Source organism: Lactuca virosa, chromosome 1 (genome assembly GCF_052849685.1).
Source record: "Lactuca virosa cultivar CGN04683 chromosome 1, Lactuca_virosa_CGN04683_v6, whole genome shotgun sequence".
Lineage (NCBI taxonomy): Eukaryota > Viridiplantae > Streptophyta > Magnoliopsida > Asterales > Asteraceae > Lactuca > Lactuca virosa.
In genome coordinates this window covers 316075845-316096532 of record NC_136426.1, presented here as the reverse complement: position 1 = coordinate 316096532, position 20688 = coordinate 316075845, and the positions used below count along the sequence as shown (strand labels likewise).

Genomic DNA, 20688 nt, shown 5'->3' with positions numbered 1-20688 from the left:
TTTCACAAAGTAATGACCATAGGTAAACATAGTGTGCATGCTTGGTGCATGGGACAACTGTTGTTATAATTCAAGTAAGAAGTTGATTACCCCAAACAACAAATAATGTGTAATCAATATGGTGATTAAATAAAAAGTGTTTTATTTATACTCAAAAGTTTGGGGCCATATAGGATTAGTATTATTCTTGTGTTTCACTTTGCATGTTTTGACTTCCCGAATAATAAGATTATTCAAACCCTCCACAGTCGCTCATACTTTGGAAGTAGGTATGAAAGAAGACTGTCATGAATCCGTCTGTAGATTGACTAAAGCGTTTAGACATATCACAAGTTTGCTGCAGAGTTCATGAGTGCTGCTATAAGATTAGAGTATTGGATTAAACCCACGCTTACTTGGATCGCTTCATGGATTTTATCACGAGTGATTGGTGAGACGATAATATCTTATATTCTTGAAACCGAGATGTGTGAGTTGTATTCTGCAAGTCGGTTGCACATTGATAATATGTAAACGCACCAGTAACTTGGTGTTATAAAACATATTGTTGTGTGTGATTTGACGAGTAGGTACAAACGAGCATTCGAGTCGAAGTTTATCCGTTCCTTTTACCCAAAGTGGGATAAAAGCGATATATATGGGCCCCTCGATGATTTAGTGATGACACCTAAGCGCTTGGCCAAGCCGGGACTAAGTTGATGTATTCAATTGTAGGTACAAACGAGCATTCGAGTCGAAGTTTATCCATTCCTTTTACCCAAAGTGGGATAAAAGCGATATCTGTGGGCCCCTCGATGATTTAGTGATGACACCTAAGCGCTTGGCCAAGCCGGGACTAAGTTGATGTGTTCAATTGTATTCTGTTGTCAGTCGTCATAAATTAGAAATCGAGAAACAACAAATGAACAGAGAGTATGATTAAAATCCATGTCTATGTTCATACGATATCTAGAATGGAGGAATATATGATCCCTTATCTAAAGGACAGGTTACTGATAAGATCAGAGTTCGACGGCGTCTTTGAGAGCTACGATTGCTAATCGGATAATACTTGCATTTGTAGTTACTAGACTTATCCAAGTGGGAGACTGTTGGATTAGTGTCTAAGCCCGTAACTATATTTGGTAAGTATTTGACCCGGTTGTGCATGGTCCTTTTGGGTTTCCTTCACCAAAGCAACTTGATAAGATGATTTATGGAGAAAGAGGATTAATTATGGTTTATTAATATATTATATGAATCATATATTAATAGAACAATCATAGAGTTTAATTAATATTGGACAAGAATTAATTAAGAAATTAATTATGTGGCTAAAAGACATTAATTAAACTTAGAGGACTGGAATTGTAATTATAAGATAATTGCAATTGGGCTATGGATCACCTTGGAACATAGGTTGGATGAATTCTATGGGAAGCCCATAAGGAATTCGTCCAAGGGGTGTTCTAAAGGAGTCCATGGGCTGCTTGGAGCCTAAGCAGTCAAATTAGGGTTTCCTTGTTTGATAACCCTAATAGCCTCACTATATAAAGACCCCTATGGCCCCAAAGACGTGGCTAACTCTTTTGGAAGAACCTTAGGACGTTTTTGGTGCTCCTCATCCTTCTCATAAGTCATCATCTTGCTCTTGGTGTTTGTAAACCATTAGAGGAGTGACATTTGTGACTCTAAGCTCCAAGGAAACGAGATTCAAGTCATTCACTTAAGAGGTATTCATCTAGATCTGTTCTTACATGTTAATTTCGATATACATATGCTAGATCTAGGGTTTATGAGCTTTGGATGATTATTGCATGTTCATTAGACAAAGTAGATCCAAAGCTTTAGGGTTTGCATGTACAACATAGGATTGATGTAGTTCTCAAAACCCATCACCAACATGAACCAAAACTGAGGCCCAATTCCATTAACCAAAAGGCCCAAAACCAAAAGATCCACAAAAGCCCACTAATGGCCCAATTTCCAAATTGGGCCCAATCCCATATGGGCCTTATCCTAAGCCCATATTTTCCTTAAATACAAATCAGATTATCTCAAGCACCCCTTCGGACAAACTTGGTCAAAGACATAAGTCAAAGGTCAAAGTCAACGGTCCAAGTTGACCCAACTCGCCGAGTTGTCCTTCAACTCGCCGAGTTTCTCCATTAGACTGCACAGTCGGGAAGAAACCGATCCAACTCACCGAGTTTATCAATAAACTCGCCGAGTTTTCCAGAAATCCAACCTCTTAATCCATTAAGCCAACATTATCGAGACTAAGGGATTCACAACTCAGATTTCAACTAAAATAACATCTAGAAGGGTAAAGTTTCCAACTTTACCCCTAAGAACCACCAAAATGGGTTCAAAACCCAAACCCTAAACTTAAAAGAGTGAGTGCTTAATCATTAAGCACTTAATCACCAAAGGCATGGCGCCAAACTGCAGTTCTGGCCTTAAAGGTTGGATGGCCACATAAACTTTCCAACTTTACACTTAAGCATGACTAGGAGAAGCTCAAATGTTCCAAAAAAGGGTCATAGCAAGGACTTAATGAATGCATGATGCCCTTAAGACCATAAAGTTGACACCTTTATGCCAAAAGAGCTCATGGAGATTCAGATCTAAAATAATAAACACCTGGGACGACCTATACCCCCATTATCCACTCACACATGGCTAAAAACATACAATCTTCCCCAGAAGAGATCTAAGAAAATATAAGGCAAGTTCTAAACTTTATACCTCAAATGAGTGCTAAATGATGATGATGTTTCGGATCTTCAAGCTCAAGTTTCACTAACTCTCCTTCACCAACTTCCTCTTCTTCTTTCCAAGGCTCCAAGCTATCAAAAATGATATTTATAGGGTTAAGAACACACAAGGATGATAAGGGTTAGGTTTTAGGGTTTCTGAGTTAAGGAGGCTAATAAGGAGGTTGGGGCATGGGACATAATGACATATTTATATGGTTTGAACTCTACAAAATAGGGTTTCTCAAACAGCGCCCAAATCGTCGTGCCATGGCACATTAAATCTCTGCGATTCTTCCATCTTCAACACGTCGAGTTGGCTCCTCCAACTCGCCAAGTTCAGCTCGAAATTGGCTTAATTTCAATTATTTGACTTTCTAGAATCTGGGTGTTACACTAACGAATTTCGTTAGTTTTACCATAATCGCCCTAAAGAATTCGAATTTCCCACTACATTCCCATATGTAAAACTCGAAGAGTTTTTGGGGCGCTACCCCAAACCCTGTCGGGGCTCTGCCCCTCAACCCCGCCCGCTGACCTGGCAGCGGGACCCCAGCTAGGGGCTCTGCCCCTCGACCAAGCTAGGGACGCTGCCCCTAGACCCCGCCAAAGGGGTGATGCCCCTTTGAAAACCCCGGACCCAGGGGCGCTACCCCCAGACCCCCAACTTGTCGTTAAACCGAGTTCTAATTCGATCTTATACATGTGTGCACTCCGCACAAATCCATACATATATTAGAGTACAAATTATGAAGCCTCTTAGCTCACATCTTAGTTTTTGAATTACATAAAATGACATGGTGACACTAAAATCACCAACAAAAGCATACAATTTCAAATCTATGTCAAAGCAACCATTTCAAGTCAAATGATTCAATCTATGAAAAAACAAGAAACCTACAATACATTGTGTTTTAATCATTTATGATTAAAGTGCATTATAGTTTTTCTATGGATTGTGTTATATATTCATTTGCGATTACAATTGTAGTTGATTTTAAGTATATGTATGTTGTCGTTTACTCATTAAAGATTACACATGTATTTTTATTTATCTCTAGATTGTGTTTTATTATTCATGAATACAAATATATTGTACTATTTATCATTAGATTGTGTTCTATTCATCTTATGTTTACAACTATAAAATATATTATTACAATTGTATTTGTACTTTCGTCTTTAGAAAAATATAGTTAAAAAACTAATTCAATAAAATTATAAAATTTATTACGTTTTATATTCACTTATGAATGATTTTTTTTGGAAAGGGAACTTCCCTAACGAGGGTTTCCAGGTCAGCTTTCGCGCACCGACTAATCCCCCGCTGCAAACATGAGGCTTTGCCTCATGCCCTGGAGTCACTGCAGGCGAACCTCCATGGCCACAAGGGCTGAGTAGTGCCAGAATTTGAACATGAGTCAATAGGTTATCCACCATATGTTCCACATGCCTTACCAAGTCACCACAATTATGAATGAAATTATATGAATCAAATGGTATGAAATCAATGTGTATTTATTTATTTTTTATTTTGATAGAAAAAAATTATAAAAATTATTTTTCTGTTTATTAAAAAAATGCAAAAACAATATTTTTATTGAATTTGATAATTAAAAAATAGATTTTATTTATTCCTAATATATTATGAAAAAATTAATTAATGAGATTACATTACATATTTGTAGGAATTTATTAATTATACATAACTTATCCATATTTAATTATAATGTAAAATTCTATTTATGTTTTTATGGAATGATTGGTTCATGATTATTCTTGGGTTTTCAACATTTTAGTTATTTGATCATTCTCTCTTTCTCTCTCTTTCTCTCTCTCTCTCTCTCTCTATATATATATATATATATATATATATATATATATATATATATATATATATATATACACACTAGGCGAATCCTCGCGCGTTGCGCGAGAATAGAATTATACAGTTAAAATAATAACTTTTACCAAATTATTATTTAATATTTCTACTTTGAAACAAAATGTTAGTAGTAAAGCAAACATATAGTTAACATATTAGTTTTATTAAACATTATAGTTTAATTTTTAAGTCATTGTGATATATACAATTATTTGATAATTTTATAAACCGTTTAAAATTGTGTAAATTATATATCAAATGAATGATAATATAACGGGTAACAAAACGTATGAACAAAAATATGAACTACAACTTTTAGTAATATAAAAATAGGAAAACATCTATTATAACATGTATTAAAAAAGATATATATACAACGAATAATAAAAAATATGAAAAATAAACACTAAAACTTTTAATAACATAAAAACACTAAACCATCTATTATAACATGTATATTAACTTTTCATATTTAAATTACAAATCTCTTCCAATACATTAATGTTTTTAATGAGCAAAACTTTACAACCTTATAAAAGAAAGGAAAATAAAAAGTTATTAGTGATTACTAATTAATAATCATAAGTTAAAAACTCTTGAGTTGTAACTAATAAATATACATAAATTAGAAAACTTTTGAGTTGTAGTGTGAGTTTCAAATGAATGCGGTACCTGGAAGTGTATTATTATTATTATTATTATTATTATTATTATTATTATTATTATATCCGTCTAAATAATTGGTTTTGATGCATCATTTTAATCCCTTCAATTATTAAATATAAAGATATTTAATTATAAATTTATAACATACATAGGTGCATATACATGTTAAACAAATCACATATAATATATATATATATATATATATATATATATATATATATATATATATATATTTTCGTAAATGTCATATGTAATTCTTGTCGTAATAATATGGATAAATTACTTTCATATAAAGAACATATCATGATAAGTCTATCATAATTACATATCAAATGTTCAAAATTATGTTATCTTTTAAATATTGTCTTTTAAATATGTTGTGTAGGATAACCCAACAAAAAAAAATAATAGAAAATAAACATAATCAAAATAGAAAAACTACAATCAAATAAATAAGAGCATTGGGTGGTTGAATATATAAATAAAGATGTTACATAAACATACATTTAAATCAAAAGAAAAAACTAACATTCGTCAATTTTGCTCAAACAAAAAAACCTATATCCATTTTATGAATATTCTTCATTCATTTAACACCATTCAACCATAGAAACTTGATGACAATTCTTCACTAACCTGCAATCAAAATATTTTTCTTGAAAACGAAGAATCAGAAAGATATTTCAAGCACAACATTGATGTTTGGAGAGTCACATTCAAGATTGAGTAATACACACAAATCACATATAAAGATTAAATGAGAAACTGAATATAAAGAAAAAATAGAAAAGCTTTATTTTTTTTGGTTGAAAGAAAAAATCATATTACAATTACCATTGATGCGACATAACTCATTTCTTCAAATCATTATATTTGGATCGTGAATGCTTCAACTATATGAAAACTTTTGAATTACAATATCTTCAAATCCTTCTTATATGTAAGATTTTATATAACACAAAAGACACAACTGATTGACATTTTTATAGTAAACTTTTCACTAAATGTTAATTAAACATAATATAAGTTATAAAACTTTTGAGTGTTAAATCATAATTAAGAAAACTTTTGAGTTGCATTAGTTAAAAAAGGGGGTTTCAAATGAATATGGTTTGAGGAAGTTAAAAAAGGGGGTTTCAAATGCATGAGATTCAAGAAAAAATGCTAGCTTTATAAGTATATATATATATATATATATATATATATATATATATATATTATGTGACTGGTCAATACATTAAATAATCCTTTTTTTATCAATTAATCAAATCGAATGATAACACTTTCATTATCAGATCGAATGATTACATATTGATAATAGTTAACATGTTTAGACTTGATAATAAACAAGTAGTTCACATTTCTGGTTGACATATAAACAAACTATGGTTCTGTTACAATACAATTGTTGTCACGAGATTCTCGTGTCTGTTTTGTACTCACGTTATCCTTAACCTTGTAATTTTTTATTTAATTTTTAGTCTCACTTAACATTAGCTAATCCCATTGCTCAATATCAATCCAACAACTCAAATTTATTCGTGCTAATCCATACTTTTTTTTTGTGCGTATACCACTTGTAAACATTTTTTTTTTGCATTTACCCCTCCAAGTTTAGATAATATGTTCGCATTATGTAAAGTGATACGATTTGAGGATTAAAACTGCATAACTCAAATCCTGCCATTTTATATAATGGGAACATTGCCAGTTTACATAGAGTTTTCATGTCATTTTACATAGAATTTTACATAGAGTTTTCATATCATAGAAAATGGTAAGATCTAAGTTATGATTTAATGGGTCTAACTAGAGTAATTAATATGTTTTTTAAAGCGCCAAATAGAGAATTTAATAAATGAGTTTATAATAAGAGGAAGTGATTCGTACACAACAGTTTTTGGTCATACACAACAATTTATGCATTATAGAGTTGTACAATACAACATTTTAAAACATCAATTATGTATGGAGAAAAATTGTGGTGTACAAATCAGCTCCCTATAATAAGATACGACAAATAAGTTAAAGAGGTCAAATTAGCGTTTTTGTCTCGTTATCTCTACTCGTGTAGACATGTATCAACATGCCAAAAATATTAGGGACTGAAGATTTATATTATAAAACTAGAAGGTACCTATTTACATAACCATAGAGAACCAAAATCCTTAACATTATAGCTTTAACTAAAAACCAATTAAATATCATACATACTTATAAAGCTAGCATTTTTCCTTGAACCTCATGCATTTGAAACCCCCATAAAAATTTGCAAACATCTCATGCATTTGAAACCTCCTATTTTAATGAATACCACTCAAAAGTCTCTTAATAATGATTAACAATTCAAAGTTTTTATAACTTATATAATATATTTAATAAACAATTAATGGATACTCTACTATAAAAAGATCAATCTTTTTGAGTAGACACACAAATACAAATCACATACAAAATTCACAAAGAAAACCAGTTTAAAGTTTTTTGTGTTGGTTTGAGGGCTTTGAACAATTTTTCGAGCCTGTTATTATGCTGAAGTTTTTAATTTGTAAGTTTGTTATATACTAATTCTTTTTTGTATTTTCTTGATTTAAGTATTCTTTTAAGAATATTATTGTATGTTGTGGTTGGAATTTTAATGTAAATTAGATTAGATTCATGTTATCGATCATATGTTATGGAATGTGATATATATAATATTTAATTAACTATTGTATACATGTTTGTATGTTCATGTTGCTTCAAAACAATAATTAATTAAAAATCATGGATATGTCATATTATCCATATTATCCATTTAAGCCTTTTTTAAAATGCAAATTGTCTATCTTATCACTTTATATTTTAGTATATGTTTAACATTTTAATTATAATAATAAGTGTTTTTTAAAAGTTTCTTTCACTTATTAATAATAACAAGTGGTTTTAAAATTAATAAGCAATAATTATAAATAATAAAATCAAATTACATAGATATGTCGTATTATCCATGCAAGTCTCTTTTGAAATGCAAATTGTCTATCTTATCACTTTATTATTTAGTGTATGTTTCACATTTTAATAATAATATTAAGTGTTTCTTAAAAGTCTTCTTTAACTTATTATTAATAATAAGTGGTTTAAAATTGATGAATAACAATTTTAAATGATAATAACATCAAATTATAAATTACATTTAGCTATAAATAAATTGTATTTTAAATAAACATCATTATTGAAATTAGAAAATGATCGTATAAGTAAAAATATAATTAATCAATAATAATAATTGTTAAAAATAATACAAAATAGATAATTATATTTAATTCTATTAATGAGGAATGTGGGTTGACGTCAATGAATATTATTGTTCAAAATAATAGAGATTATATATATATATATATATATATATATATATATATATATATATATATATATATACACACAATGGCGGATCTTTATTAGGGCTAGGGGGGCTGTGGCCCCCCCCCCTGATTTTTTTTATCACAATTAGTCCCTATACTTTAATTTTATACACATTAGGCCAAAAAATATAAAATTTTGGCTGTGGCCCTCCTTGCTCATCGATTTTTATACATATTATATTTCCGGACCCCCCAAATATATATATATATATATATATATATATATATATATATATATATATATATATATATATAAATTAGTGTAAAAATATTATCTCAAAATTAATGTCAATAACATAACTATTTTAAACATATATTTTTCAATATTTTAAGAATATATTTTTAATCTTCGTTGCGCAACGCGCGAGAATTCGTCTAGTTATATTATATACACTAATAAGTATATACGATTCTCTGCTGTTTATTTTTTCTATCAATCTCTCCCTCAAATTGATATCTAGAGTCTCATCAATTCATTTGTAAGTTTTTCTTCCTCATCCTTACCTTTAATAGTTTAAATGGAATAGCTTATAACAGTGGCGGAGCTTGAATAAATTATTTGGAGGCCGAAACTAAAACTATAGTTTTAAAAAAAAAAACAGCAGGCCAAAGCCTACTTTTTATATTTTCATGTCTAATATATATAAAATATAACCCTTAGCCCCTATCCCTTATAATCCTCCGCCCATGGCTTATAATCCAATTAATCATCTAGTTTACTAAACGTAGACTAGCTTATTAGCTAAGAGTTATTTTTTTTAAGCTAGTTCCCAAAATATAGCATTCTATATCTTAAATTGTCAAAAGCTTCTTAATACAATCTATTCAATAGTTATTTAAATTATGTATTATAATAAAACATTTGTCTTATATGAATTTTATAAGATTTATGTAACTACATACAGACAGACGAAATGATTTTCTATAATCGGCTATGATGTTTTTAACAAGCAATAGCTTTTATAATTAATATACATATATTAAAGATGTTAAGAGTTAGAAATAATAAACTTTGTATGTTTTTTTTGTCAACTTTGCCTCTCATTTTTTAGCCATGTTGACACTTTTGGTCATTGCAATAAAATTTTTTACATTTTTAAGAACCTTTTAATATTCAAAGTTTGGCCACAAAACTTTAAGTAATTGACAACTTTGGTCCATTTTCTAAAAACTTGCTAATTCTAACCCCTTTAATTCTTTAGCCATTTTGATAATTTTGGTCCTTGCCGTCAAAACATTTACATTTTTTCATAAAAAACATAAAAAACGGCCAGGGGCAAAGCCCGAGTTTTTCACCATTGCACTTTCTACGCCTGTCATTTTCTTCTGTTGGTATATTTTTTCTATATTGGTCCTCATATTTAGTTTTTTTTGTTTTTTCCTACCCTTAACAAAGTCAATTAAAACAGTCAACAACAACGCCTATTAATCTATAAACAAAAACGACATTCAAATCAGACGCACACGGCCCATGCAGAGCATGGGCAACATATCTAGTGTATTATACACCATACCCCGCCATGAAAAGGGATACAAAAGATTGGTGGGCTGTTATCAAAACAAAACCACGAGGGATATATGAAGTTCCCGAATATTTATCTGAAGTCGTGAACGATGAAAACATGGAAGCTGATCAATTCTTTCAGATTGATGAACGGTTCGAGTATACAAATGAAGTAATTAATAATGATCGCATGAACCTAGTCACAGATGGAGAATTTGAAGAGTATGATACCGAGAGAAATGAAGAAGAGACTCGAGAGGAGGAAGAATTTCAAGAGTTTGAAGATACAGACGATGACGCAGATGAATTTGATTTATCTGATCACTCTTTTGATTCAGGATGAACTTGATTATTGATATCCACTTTAAGTTATTTGTGATATATTATAGGGTATGCTCACTTTAAATTATTGATATCGACTTTAATATATTTAGCTAACCTTTCTTTTTTTGTAAATACAGGGTACATAATATGAGAAGTTTTGGAGACGTTCGTACATATCCTCCTCCGAAAGGTTTGGGAGACGGTCGTAGAGGGGGTATTAATAAAGGTGGAAAAAAAGCTGTTAGTTACAGTGGAGATAGAGGAGGCACGAGAGGCAGTAATGATGTAGGAGGCATGGGAGGCTTGAGAGATGGTGGTGACAGAGGCATGAGAGATGGTGGTGACAGAGGAGGCATGAGATATGGTGGTGACAGAGGAGGCATGAGATATGGTGGTAACAGAGGAAGCATGAGAGATGGTAAAGGATCACAAATGAGTTCTGCTGGCAGTGGCACATTTCATGACCCACATGGACCGGATACCATCTTCGACCAGGAGGACTTCGCGTCTGATGGGGATAGTGGGGGGGGGGGGGGATATTGTTAGGCGTGGGTCCAATATCCTACGTTCGCCTCCGTCTCATCCTTCTGAGAGGATATGGATCACACGACTCGGGCGAGGGTATGTTTTTTCTTATTGAAATTTATGTTGATTATTGATGTTATAAATATACTAATTTGGTTAATTTGATATTATAGGTTTCATGATGAATTTGTGTATCGTCAGATCGCAAGTATAATGAAAGAGTTTATGGATGGTGCTTGGCCTACATGGAAAAAGGTCACGTTGGATGTTCGGAAGAATATGTTTAATGCTTTTCGGGTAATGTATTAATAATACTCTGTAATTTATCTTTGTTTGTTTTAAGTATGCTTATTTAACTTTACATTTTACTTGTTACAGGGATTTATCAGTGGCCTGAGTCGGAGGAGGATAGAATCTTCGAAGGCTTCAAAAACGTCTTGAACCGTCGATATAGAGACATTATTAATGGTGCTAGAAAGGCATCTACATCTGCAGCCAAAAAGGCTGGTCACGCCTTCCCACCAGGGGGAGTTCTGACTTCTCAGTGATGCGTGATTTTCCGCCTACTTGGATCACATCTGACGTATGGCAGGCTCTGTGCACGGTAAAATGATATAATACAATAAATCTCTTATAATAATAATGGCTTTCTATTTTATCATAAAATAACTTGTATTTATTACTATACAGATATGGGACACCGATACTTGGAGAAATATATCCGAGAGCGGAAAAAGAAATCGTAACAGTAGTATTAATGGTTCCATCTCGGTACATACGGGTGGATCGATTACAACAGAACAACACCGCAAGAAGATGGTAAATGAATCTTGTTTATAAATTTTAGTAAATTGTTTTTAGATTAGCATAAATTACAACTATGTTTTTTTTTTTTTTTTGTAGAAGAAGGCAAAGGGGGAAGACCCTTTGTGGGGAGACGTTTTCAAACAGACTCACCTTGAAAAGAGTGCAAATGTGAAATTGGCATCGGGAGAGTTGATTGGGAGCCAACCTGAGCACTGGGTTAATGAGAAGTCTTGGACTGTATTTGTAAGTTATCTTTATCCTTTTTAAATTTAAGATTTGATGTATTTAATTATTTTTCAAGTGTTTAGAGTAGTAACAATTTTTATCTTTTGGTAAATTGTAGGACAAATATGAGAAGGCAATGTGTGAGAAATATGGCCTCGACCCTAGTCAACATCCGTTGGGTGATGTTGAAATATGGGAGAATTGTGTTGGCGGGAGAAAGAAGGGGCGAGTTTACGGGGTAGGATCATCAGATCCGGGCAGTGTCGTGTCGGGGACACCTTATGAGTGTGGCTCATCATCCCATGATTATGCCTTATATCAAAAGAAGGTATGTGTCAATGTTATGATAAAAATAATAAATTATGTTGCTATTTCCTTCTCTATTTTATACTAATTATATGTTTGTTGGACCATATTTTAGATAAATGAATTAGAGAGCATGTTGGAACGAGAAGTGAAGAAACGGGAGGAAATAGAAGCCAATTTTGATAATGAGGTGAAGTTACGAGAGGACATGGAGAGCCGTCTTCTTGGAAAAATGAATGATCTTTTGAAGCAATTCACCGGAAGATAAAAGGTAATATTTGAGGGAATTTATGGTATTTGACAATATATAAACATCTCTCTTGCTAACAACTCTCAATGATAGGTGTGGAATCCACAAGAAAGAATTCTCTATTGGTTGTTGACAATATTTGACAATATGGATTGAAAATTTTGGTATTTGACAATATGGAGTTATAGATTTAATATATGCCAAATGATTGAAATTTATGGATTTACTTTTATATTGGGTGGTTTTAAAATATAGATTTAATTTATGTTTAAAAAATTTGTGTTGAATATGTAATTATTTTTAGTTTTTAATTTCTTTATTAATTTGTAAACTTTTTTATAATGCCAAAATCCGTCGCTAATCTGTTACAAAGAAAATTTGTAGTCATTTTGGGATTCCGTCGGTAATCTGTTAGTAAGTTATTCCAAATTCCGTCGGTAATCCGTTAGTAAGTTATTTCATATTCTGTTAGTAATCCGTTAGTAAATTTTTCCGTTGGTAATCCGTTGCAAACAAATTCCGTCGGTAATCCGTTGCAAAAAATATTCTGTTGGTGATCCGTTACTATTTCCGACGGAAGAATCCGTCACTAAAAATTAGCCAGAGCCGTCGGAGATCCGTTACAAATAATTAGCGACAAGAATATAGCGACGGATTTTGGTATGTTACAATTCCGTCGGTAAAGAGCTTTAGCGACGGATTACCGACGGCTTTGGCCGTCGGTAATGCTCTTTTTTGTAGTAGTGTAAGTTTTTATATCGGTGTTACACAATTGATTGATGGTTTTGATAATATGATTAGGAGTTTCTCGAGGCAACAAAGGAGCCTAGTATGACGTTTATGACCGGAAAGTTTGATGGTATACTTGGGCTTGGATTCAGGGAGGTTTCTGTTGGAAATGTTGCCACAATATGGTAATCAAAATATACTTATAGATTTTTATTACATTCTCAAATAAAAAATAATTATTAAACCCATATTTATATTATCGTAATCATAATATGTATATTATTTTGACGTGTAATTATATCAAACTAGGAAAAACTGATCACCAATCATTAGTTGTGGAAAATGGCTCCTTTTTGCTGTAAAAAAAACAAACCCAATGGAAAAGTTTAAGGAAATAATAAGATAGTTTACTCTAGCTACGTACTTTATTTTTACTCATTTAATCAATATTTTTACATTTTTTTTATCCATAGTAATAACATAGTTACATTAATTACAATAACTTGAAATTTGTAAAATATTTACAAGATGACCTCAAGGAGAGGACAATATGTTGCATACTTAAATAAAGAATTTTAAACTGGTAGTTTATTTAATATGAAATTAAATTATACAGGGAGAATATGTTGAATCCAAGTGTAGTTAAATATCCATTGTTCTCAATGTGGTTGGACCGGAGTGACAATGAAGCAAATGGGGGTGGGGGCGAGATCATCTTTGGTGGTGTTGATCCCAAGCATTACAAGGGTAATCATACTTTCGTTCCAATCACAGAAAAGGGTTATTGGCAGGTTCGTTATTCGTTCATCATAATGATGATGCTTAATTCTTCTACAAAACTATACTCATATCATATCTCCAATCTTTTTGATTTTAGTCCATGTTAGTTCAATTTGAGCGATGTTCTTATCAATGGCAAATCAACCGGTACGTTTTTTTTCCTGTTTATGAAAGGATATCTCATTTAAAGCTGTTGGATTTGATACGATGATCGTTTCTTTGAACAGGATACTGTCAAAATGGATGTCCCGCCATTGCAGATTCAGGGACGTCTTTGCTAACTGGGCCAACGGTATGCATAATCCGAACTTCTGCTTTCTTGATCTTGTATTGTAATAATCCCGATGAATGCTTTTAATTCTGTGATTGTTGCATTTAGTCTGCGGTCACAGAGATAAATGCTGCCATTGGAATTAAGAGCTTTGCGAGTCAAGAATCCAAGTCTGTGATCAAACAATACGGGGAAAAGATATTAGATCTTCTTCAGAAAGAGGTGAAAACCAACTGTTTGATAAAATGCCTAGCTTCTCATATGGGTCTTTGTGTAATCTCGTTTCAAAAACAGGGACAAGCAAACACGATATGTAAGAAGATTGGACTCTGTATTTCGAATGGAACTCATGGCGATAGGTCAACCTTGAAGCATTATATCTTTCTTGACTTATTGTCATAATTTTTTTTTGTATGTAACCACAAATTTTGAACTTTATATTCAATTTCTGGTGTACACAGTATTGGAATAGAAAGTGTAGCAGATAGCAGCGGTGATGTATCATCGGGAAAAAGAGATGGAACTTGTGTTGCTTGTGAGACAATGGTTTTGCGGATGCAAAACCAGTGTGAACAGAATATGACACGAGAGCACATTTTAAGATATGTTAATGATGCAAGTAGCTTTTGGATCCTTTTTTCTTTTGTTTTTTTTTTTTTTTTTTTTTTTTTTGAAAGACACTGATTTCATTAAAACGACGAGGTGGGACAAGACTCACACTCAATATGTTGTGAGTGCAAAAGACGTAAATAGTCTCATCATTATCATCAAATATAATCATTATCATTAATCCTAAAAAGTTTATCTAGAGTCTCCATTTAACTAAGGTGTATCCAATGACCCACCTAATTTTTTTAATTTAACTAAATTTTCTATAGAAAAATTTTAGTGACTTACCTTTAAAAGAATTTAGGACCTATAAATGTCTTGAATTTGTATGGAAATTTTTTTATAGAAAAATTAATGAATCATATGGTTTTCTATTCTAGACTCGCCACCATTCGTGTTGTGTGTAACAAACACAATATATGTTTATTTCATTTTCTTTGGGAACTAACGAGTCTATATAATTCACAGCTCTCCGATCAATTTGCTGACACAATCGGAGACTCGGATATTGATTGTGGAAAGGTTGCATCGATGCCTAATATTTCGTTTACACTTGGTGGCAAAGATTTTGTTCTTACACCACAGGAGGTACTCTTCTTACTAAATTTTGTTATAATTAAAAAAATACATAAACAAAAACAAATGTACTATCAATATTCTATGTCCACTTAAGAATTTTTTTAATGATTATAATATTTTTTATCATTAAAAATCATTTTTCCATGTTACCCACTTTTGATATAGGGCAAAATACAAAAAACTAATTCAACATACTTTCATCATTTTACATATTTAGCCACTACATTATTATTTTTTAATGATTTAACAATAAAACTATTATAATAATAATTATAAAAAGTTAATAGTGGGTGCATAAATGATATTTTGTAGTACCTTATTAAAGATGGTGAGGGTGATGGTACACGCTGTGTTAGCGGTTTCATGTCGTTGGACATTCCTACTTCTGATGGCCTTCTATGGTACGCGACGTGTGTTTATGTTTACGAATTATGTTTTATAAATACATATTTCCGAAAATCTATGAATGAGGGTCAAAATTTTAAGATTTTGATTGAAAGGGGTGAATACTTAATGTTTTATGATTTTATATTAAGATATATTTTTCTTAATTCACGAAAATGATTTTATTTCATTAATTTCTAGTTTTTCAACACAAAGCCCTCGTTAACTTTTTCTATTCCTATGTCATTTTCTATTCTTTTTTAAATATCATTTATTAAAAAAACATCATATATATACAGTGTAAAGTAACATATAGAAACACGTTTTAGGATCTTGGGAGATGTTTTCATGGGTAGTTACCATACTATATTAGATTATGGGAACTTGAGAGTTGGATTCGCAAAGGCGATATAACATAGACGATACATGGTCACGAACGTGTTTTCCTTGTTCAATATCTTGTTAAAGAAGCGTTTAAAATTAATATGTTACTTATTGTGGTTCTAATCTTCTACAAAAGATGTGGGCAATGAGAGAACTCATCATTGGATTATATGTTTCGATCACTTTATATGCTTGATTTATTAAAGTGAAACCATAACTGTTTTGTTACAATATTTGATTGTTGGTTGATCAAAATTTCAATTAAGACCGTTTAAAAAGTTCCATGTTATAAGAAAATCCAATGATTGAAGAAAACGAAGGACTTGATGAAAAGCTTAAAAATGTATTGATGTTTCTTTTATTTGATCAAGTTTCATGAAAATTAATGCCTTCTATTTGTGTATACCCTTTTGCGACTAATCTTGTTTTGTAGCGTTCAATTTCTCCAATAGGGTTGTATTTAATCTTGTCGACCCACTTTGAGTCAACAACTTTCTTGTGAGGTGGTAAGTGAGCCAAGGTCCACGTGTTGTTTGCTTCAAGTGCACTTATCTGCTTTTTCATGGCAGTTATCCAATTTGGATTTTTGATCGCCTGATGATAGTGTTTAGGCTCATTTTGAGTGGAAATGGCCATCAGAAAAGATTTGTGATTGCTAGTGAAATTTTTATAAGACATAAAGTTAGATAAATGATGTACCGTCGAGGTTGATGTTTGGCATCTGGAGGAGAATGGTCAATGGTGTTAATTCCACTTTGTATTCTTCAAATCTTCGTGGCTTTGTTCTAGTTCTTTCGGGTCTCTTGGCTTGTTTGATGTCAATGTTGGTTGACATGTTTTGCTCTTGGTTGTTGGTACTTGGTAGTAGTATGACTTATAATGGGCTGACCATGAGAGATGTTTTACTAATTTGTGAGCCATAATTACTAGAGAATGACATTCATGGGCTGCCAGGAGGAGTTTCATGTTGTGGGCTGTTATTTGTAGGCCCACATTGGGTAACAATGGGCTGTTAGGTTTCCACATCGATAGGTTGCTGGGTCTCCATATTAATGGGCTGTCCATTTTTTTTTCTTCTTCAATTCTTGCGGTGGGAATATCAAATTGCTTATTGTTGTAAAAAGAGAAATTACATTCCACAATTTCACATCTATGGACACAACAATTTTTCTTGTTTGTTAAGTCAAAAACTTTGTAACCTTTTTGACCTTGTGGATATCCAAAAAATACTCTAGACTTCCCTATTTCTTCAAATTTATCTTTTCCACTTTTTTTTTTTTTGACATCCACGAAACACCCAGAAACTCTCATGTGATCATAGTTGGGTTCATCTCCAAGTAAAATTTTGCAAGGAGTCTTGTTCTTTATAGCACGAGATGAAAGTATTTTTACGATGTATGTTGCTGTCAAAACACACTCTCCCCAAAATATTATGGGTAAGTTTGCTTCAAAATGTAATGTTCTTGCAATTTCTAGGAGGTGTCCGTGTTTTTTTTCGAGAACTCCGTTTTGTTGAGGCGTGTGGATACACTTGGTTTCAAGTATGATGTCATTCTTTTCATAGAATTGCATCATTTGATTTGAAGAAAACTCTCCACCATTGTCGTTTCTGACTTTCTTAAATTTCTTTCCAATTTATGTCCAAACCATGTTATAGAAAGCAATTAGACTAGAACTTGCATCTGATTTGTTTTTAAGTAAATCTACTAAAATCATCTACTATTGTAAGAAAGTAACGTGCCCTTGATAGAGAAGGTGTGAGATATCCTCCCTAAATATTACAACGAATAATATCAAAATAAGCAATTGTTTTAATAGAACTTTCAAGAAAAGGGAGTCTGGTTTGTTTAGCTCGTATACAAGAATCACAAAGCTTAATATTAACTATGCTACCTATTTTAAGAATGTTTTGCAACTTGATATTTGATGCATGTCCGAGTCTTCGATGCCATATCTCTGAGTTAACCTTGACCGCAACTTTAATTCTTTTGTCGTTTACTCTAAAGTTGTATAGACCATTCTCATATTTCCCTATGTCAATCAGCTTCCTTGAACTTAAGTTATGTATAAAACAATAATCTGGAAAAAAGTAACGAAACAATTGAAACGTTTAGTTATTTTGCCAACTGATAAAAATTGTGTTTGAAATTTTTTATATAAAGAACATTATCAATTTCCATGTTATTTGGTAAAAATGCGCTTCCAACTCCTTCGACGGGAACACTATCTCCGTTTGGGATGCTGACAAATATTCTGCCTTTAGAGTCTTTCGATTTAATGAGAGCATGTTTCTTGTATGCCACATGTTATGTAGCACCTGAATCGATAACTCATGATGTAGCAAAATTAATCTTAGTAGCCATGTTTACTTTTGGTTGTTGTGATTCACTTAGTTGCTTTATCAATTTCACATATTGTTCAGGTGTAAGCCTGGTGTCACACTACTTCCCGTTTTAACATTTGCTGCTTTTGCTTTCGGTTTTCCTGCTGGTCACCATTTGCTTTGCATCTACGAGTTTCCCGCCACTCTGGATAGTCGATATTCTCAAGACACCCTTCTATAGAGTGTCCTATTTTCCTACAATGTTTGCACTTGCGTCCTTCTCGATTATCTCGACTGTTTCCTTTCTTTTCTTTAGAAATTTTGTTGGAATGTTCTCACTTCAGAGTTGAAATGCAACAACTTCCATGCCAGTCTTTCTAGTGGTGGAGATCATATGTTGCTTTTCATCGTCGGCTACCAGATGGTATGTTGTTCCTAAAGATGGCATCAGTTTTGTGTTTTAACGATTCCAAAACGTCTTTCTAGTGGTGGAGATCATATGTTTCTTTTCATCGTCGGCTACCAGATGGTATGTTGTTCCTAAAGATGGCATCAGTTTTGTGTTTTAACGATTCCAAAACGTCATCTAACCTCATCAAGAACTCGTAAACAATATCATTCTCTTTGCTTTCGGACATCCTTTTCCAAGATTACATGTGCATTTACCACATGTACAAGTTGGTATGGGAGATACATAATGGATCTTGTCCCAAATACCTCTTAATTTGTTGAAGTAAGCAGAGACAGATGAGTTTTCTTGCCTTAGGTTTGTCAATTCTCGCTTTAATTTATATGCACGAGTAGCACATTCTTTTCCAAACCTTTCTTCGAGATCAATCCACATTTCTTGAGTGGTATTGGCATACTTGACACTATTTCTGATATACTTTTCCATGGATGTAGTAAGCAATCCCTTTAAGATAGCATCACTTCGCTTCCATGCCCTAAATTCTGAATTTTGGATCTGATCCTGAAGGTTTTCCAATGGTTCTATCGATGAAACCCGCACGATTTTTGGCTAGGAGGAAATCCTTCATCTCCCTCGACCAAGCAACATAGCTGTTTTCATTAAGACATTCGTTGACATGCATCTGTCGAGGTTAGTCATTAGGATATATATATATATATATATATATATATATATATATATATATATATATATATATATATATATATAAAGTTTGGATAAGAGGAAGGGTTAGTTTTTATGCCAGACCCGCCAGCTCCTTCTTTTATCAATGTCATTATGTTTTGCAAGATTTAATCTTCCTGCTTTGATACCATGAAGAAAACAAAGAAGGACCTGATGAAAAGCTTAAAAACGTATTTGATGTTTCTTTTATTTGATCGATTGATTTGAGAATACCTAACATATGTATTTTTACAAGTAAATAAGTTAAACTATATAAAAAGATATCTATCTAACAAATTGATACTTAAGGAACAAGTAAAAAGATAAATATATAAATTTAATTTCCTTCAATGATATATATATATATATATATATATATATATATATATATATATATATATATATATATATATATATATATATATATATATATATATATTAGAAATATTAAATTACATGGGTTGGCCAAGTGAGTATTTTCACCAAACTAAGAGATCCATTACAGGTGAATAAGATTTCAGTTGATGATTGATATTTTTAATGATGTTCACAAATGTTGTGTCATTTCTGGTAGATAATACAACATTCGACATTTATCTGTTTGTATATAATACATGGACTAGTATGTACATTCTTTATATGTGTGACATGTACCTCACATAGAGCGCCTAAATAAAATAAAAGATAGTTATTATATATCTCTTCATTTTTATCACTAGAACATTAGACGAGATACTTTTTGGCAATTCTTGGGAAATCTTAGGATTTAACTCTTAAAACCCTTCAAGTAATCTTGTAATTTTGTGAAACAAACTTTGTTGGAAGAAAGGGATTTAAAATCCGTTTCCTTTTTGTACTCTTTAGCA

General features: G+C 31.9%; 2 protein-coding genes across 3 annotated transcripts; both read left to right on the top strand.

Moving 5' to 3' along the window:
* Positions 1-11426: 11426 nt before the first annotated feature.
* Positions 11427-12876, top strand: LOC145110118 (uncharacterized). Of its 2 annotated transcripts, XM_079047073.1 has the most exons (5): positions 11427-11862; positions 11947-12093; positions 12194-12403; positions 12497-12652; positions 12725-12876. In XM_079047073.1, the coding sequence occupies exons 1-4, from the start codon at positions 11860-11862 to the stop codon at positions 12647-12649; spliced, it is 513 nt and encodes a 170-aa protein (XP_078903199.1). In that variant the 5' UTR covers positions 11427-11859; the 3' UTR covers positions 12650-12652; positions 12725-12876. The 2 variants fall into 2 exon arrangements, with proteins under 2 accessions (XP_078903199.1, XP_078903198.1); XM_079047072.1 differs by lacking the exon at positions 12725-12876 and having other exon boundaries at positions 12497-12717.
* A 96-nt stretch (positions 12877-12972) lies between these two features.
* Positions 12973-16397, top strand: LOC145131113 (aspartic proteinase oryzasin-1-like). Its single transcript, XM_079065846.1, has 10 exons — positions 12973-13011; positions 13433-13545; positions 13977-14151; positions 14248-14287; positions 14368-14432; positions 14520-14585; positions 14628-14633; positions 15489-15608; positions 15912-16000; positions 16313-16397. The coding sequence occupies exons 1-10, from the start codon at positions 12973-12975 to the stop codon at positions 16395-16397; spliced, it is 798 nt and encodes a 265-aa protein (XP_078921972.1).
* Positions 16398-20688: the final 4291 nt, after the last annotated feature.

What these genes read in the sequence shown, in the direction of transcription:
- LOC145110118 (XM_079047073.1), top strand. An exon ending in AGAAGTCTTGGACTGTATTT is followed by an intron (nt 12,094 to 12,193) that starts GTAAGTTATCTT and finishes GGTAAATTGTAG; the next exon opens with GACAAATATGAGAAGGCAAT. An exon ending in ATGCCTTATATCAAAAGAAG is followed by an intron (nt 12,404 to 12,496) that starts GTATGTGTCAAT and finishes ACCATATTTTAG; the next exon opens with ATAAATGAATTAGAGAGCAT.
- LOC145131113 (XM_079065846.1), top strand. Translation starts at nt 12,973, where the DNA reads ATGCCAAAATCCGTCGCTAATCTGTTACAAAGAAAATTT. An exon ending in GGAAATGTTGCCACAATATG is followed by an intron (nt 13,546 to 13,976) that starts GTAATCAAAATA and finishes TAAATTATACAG; the next exon opens with GGAGAATATGTTGAATCCAA. An exon ending in TATCAATGGCAAATCAACCG is followed by an intron (nt 14,288 to 14,367) that starts GTACGTTTTTTT and finishes TTCTTTGAACAG; the next exon opens with GATACTGTCAAAATGGATGT.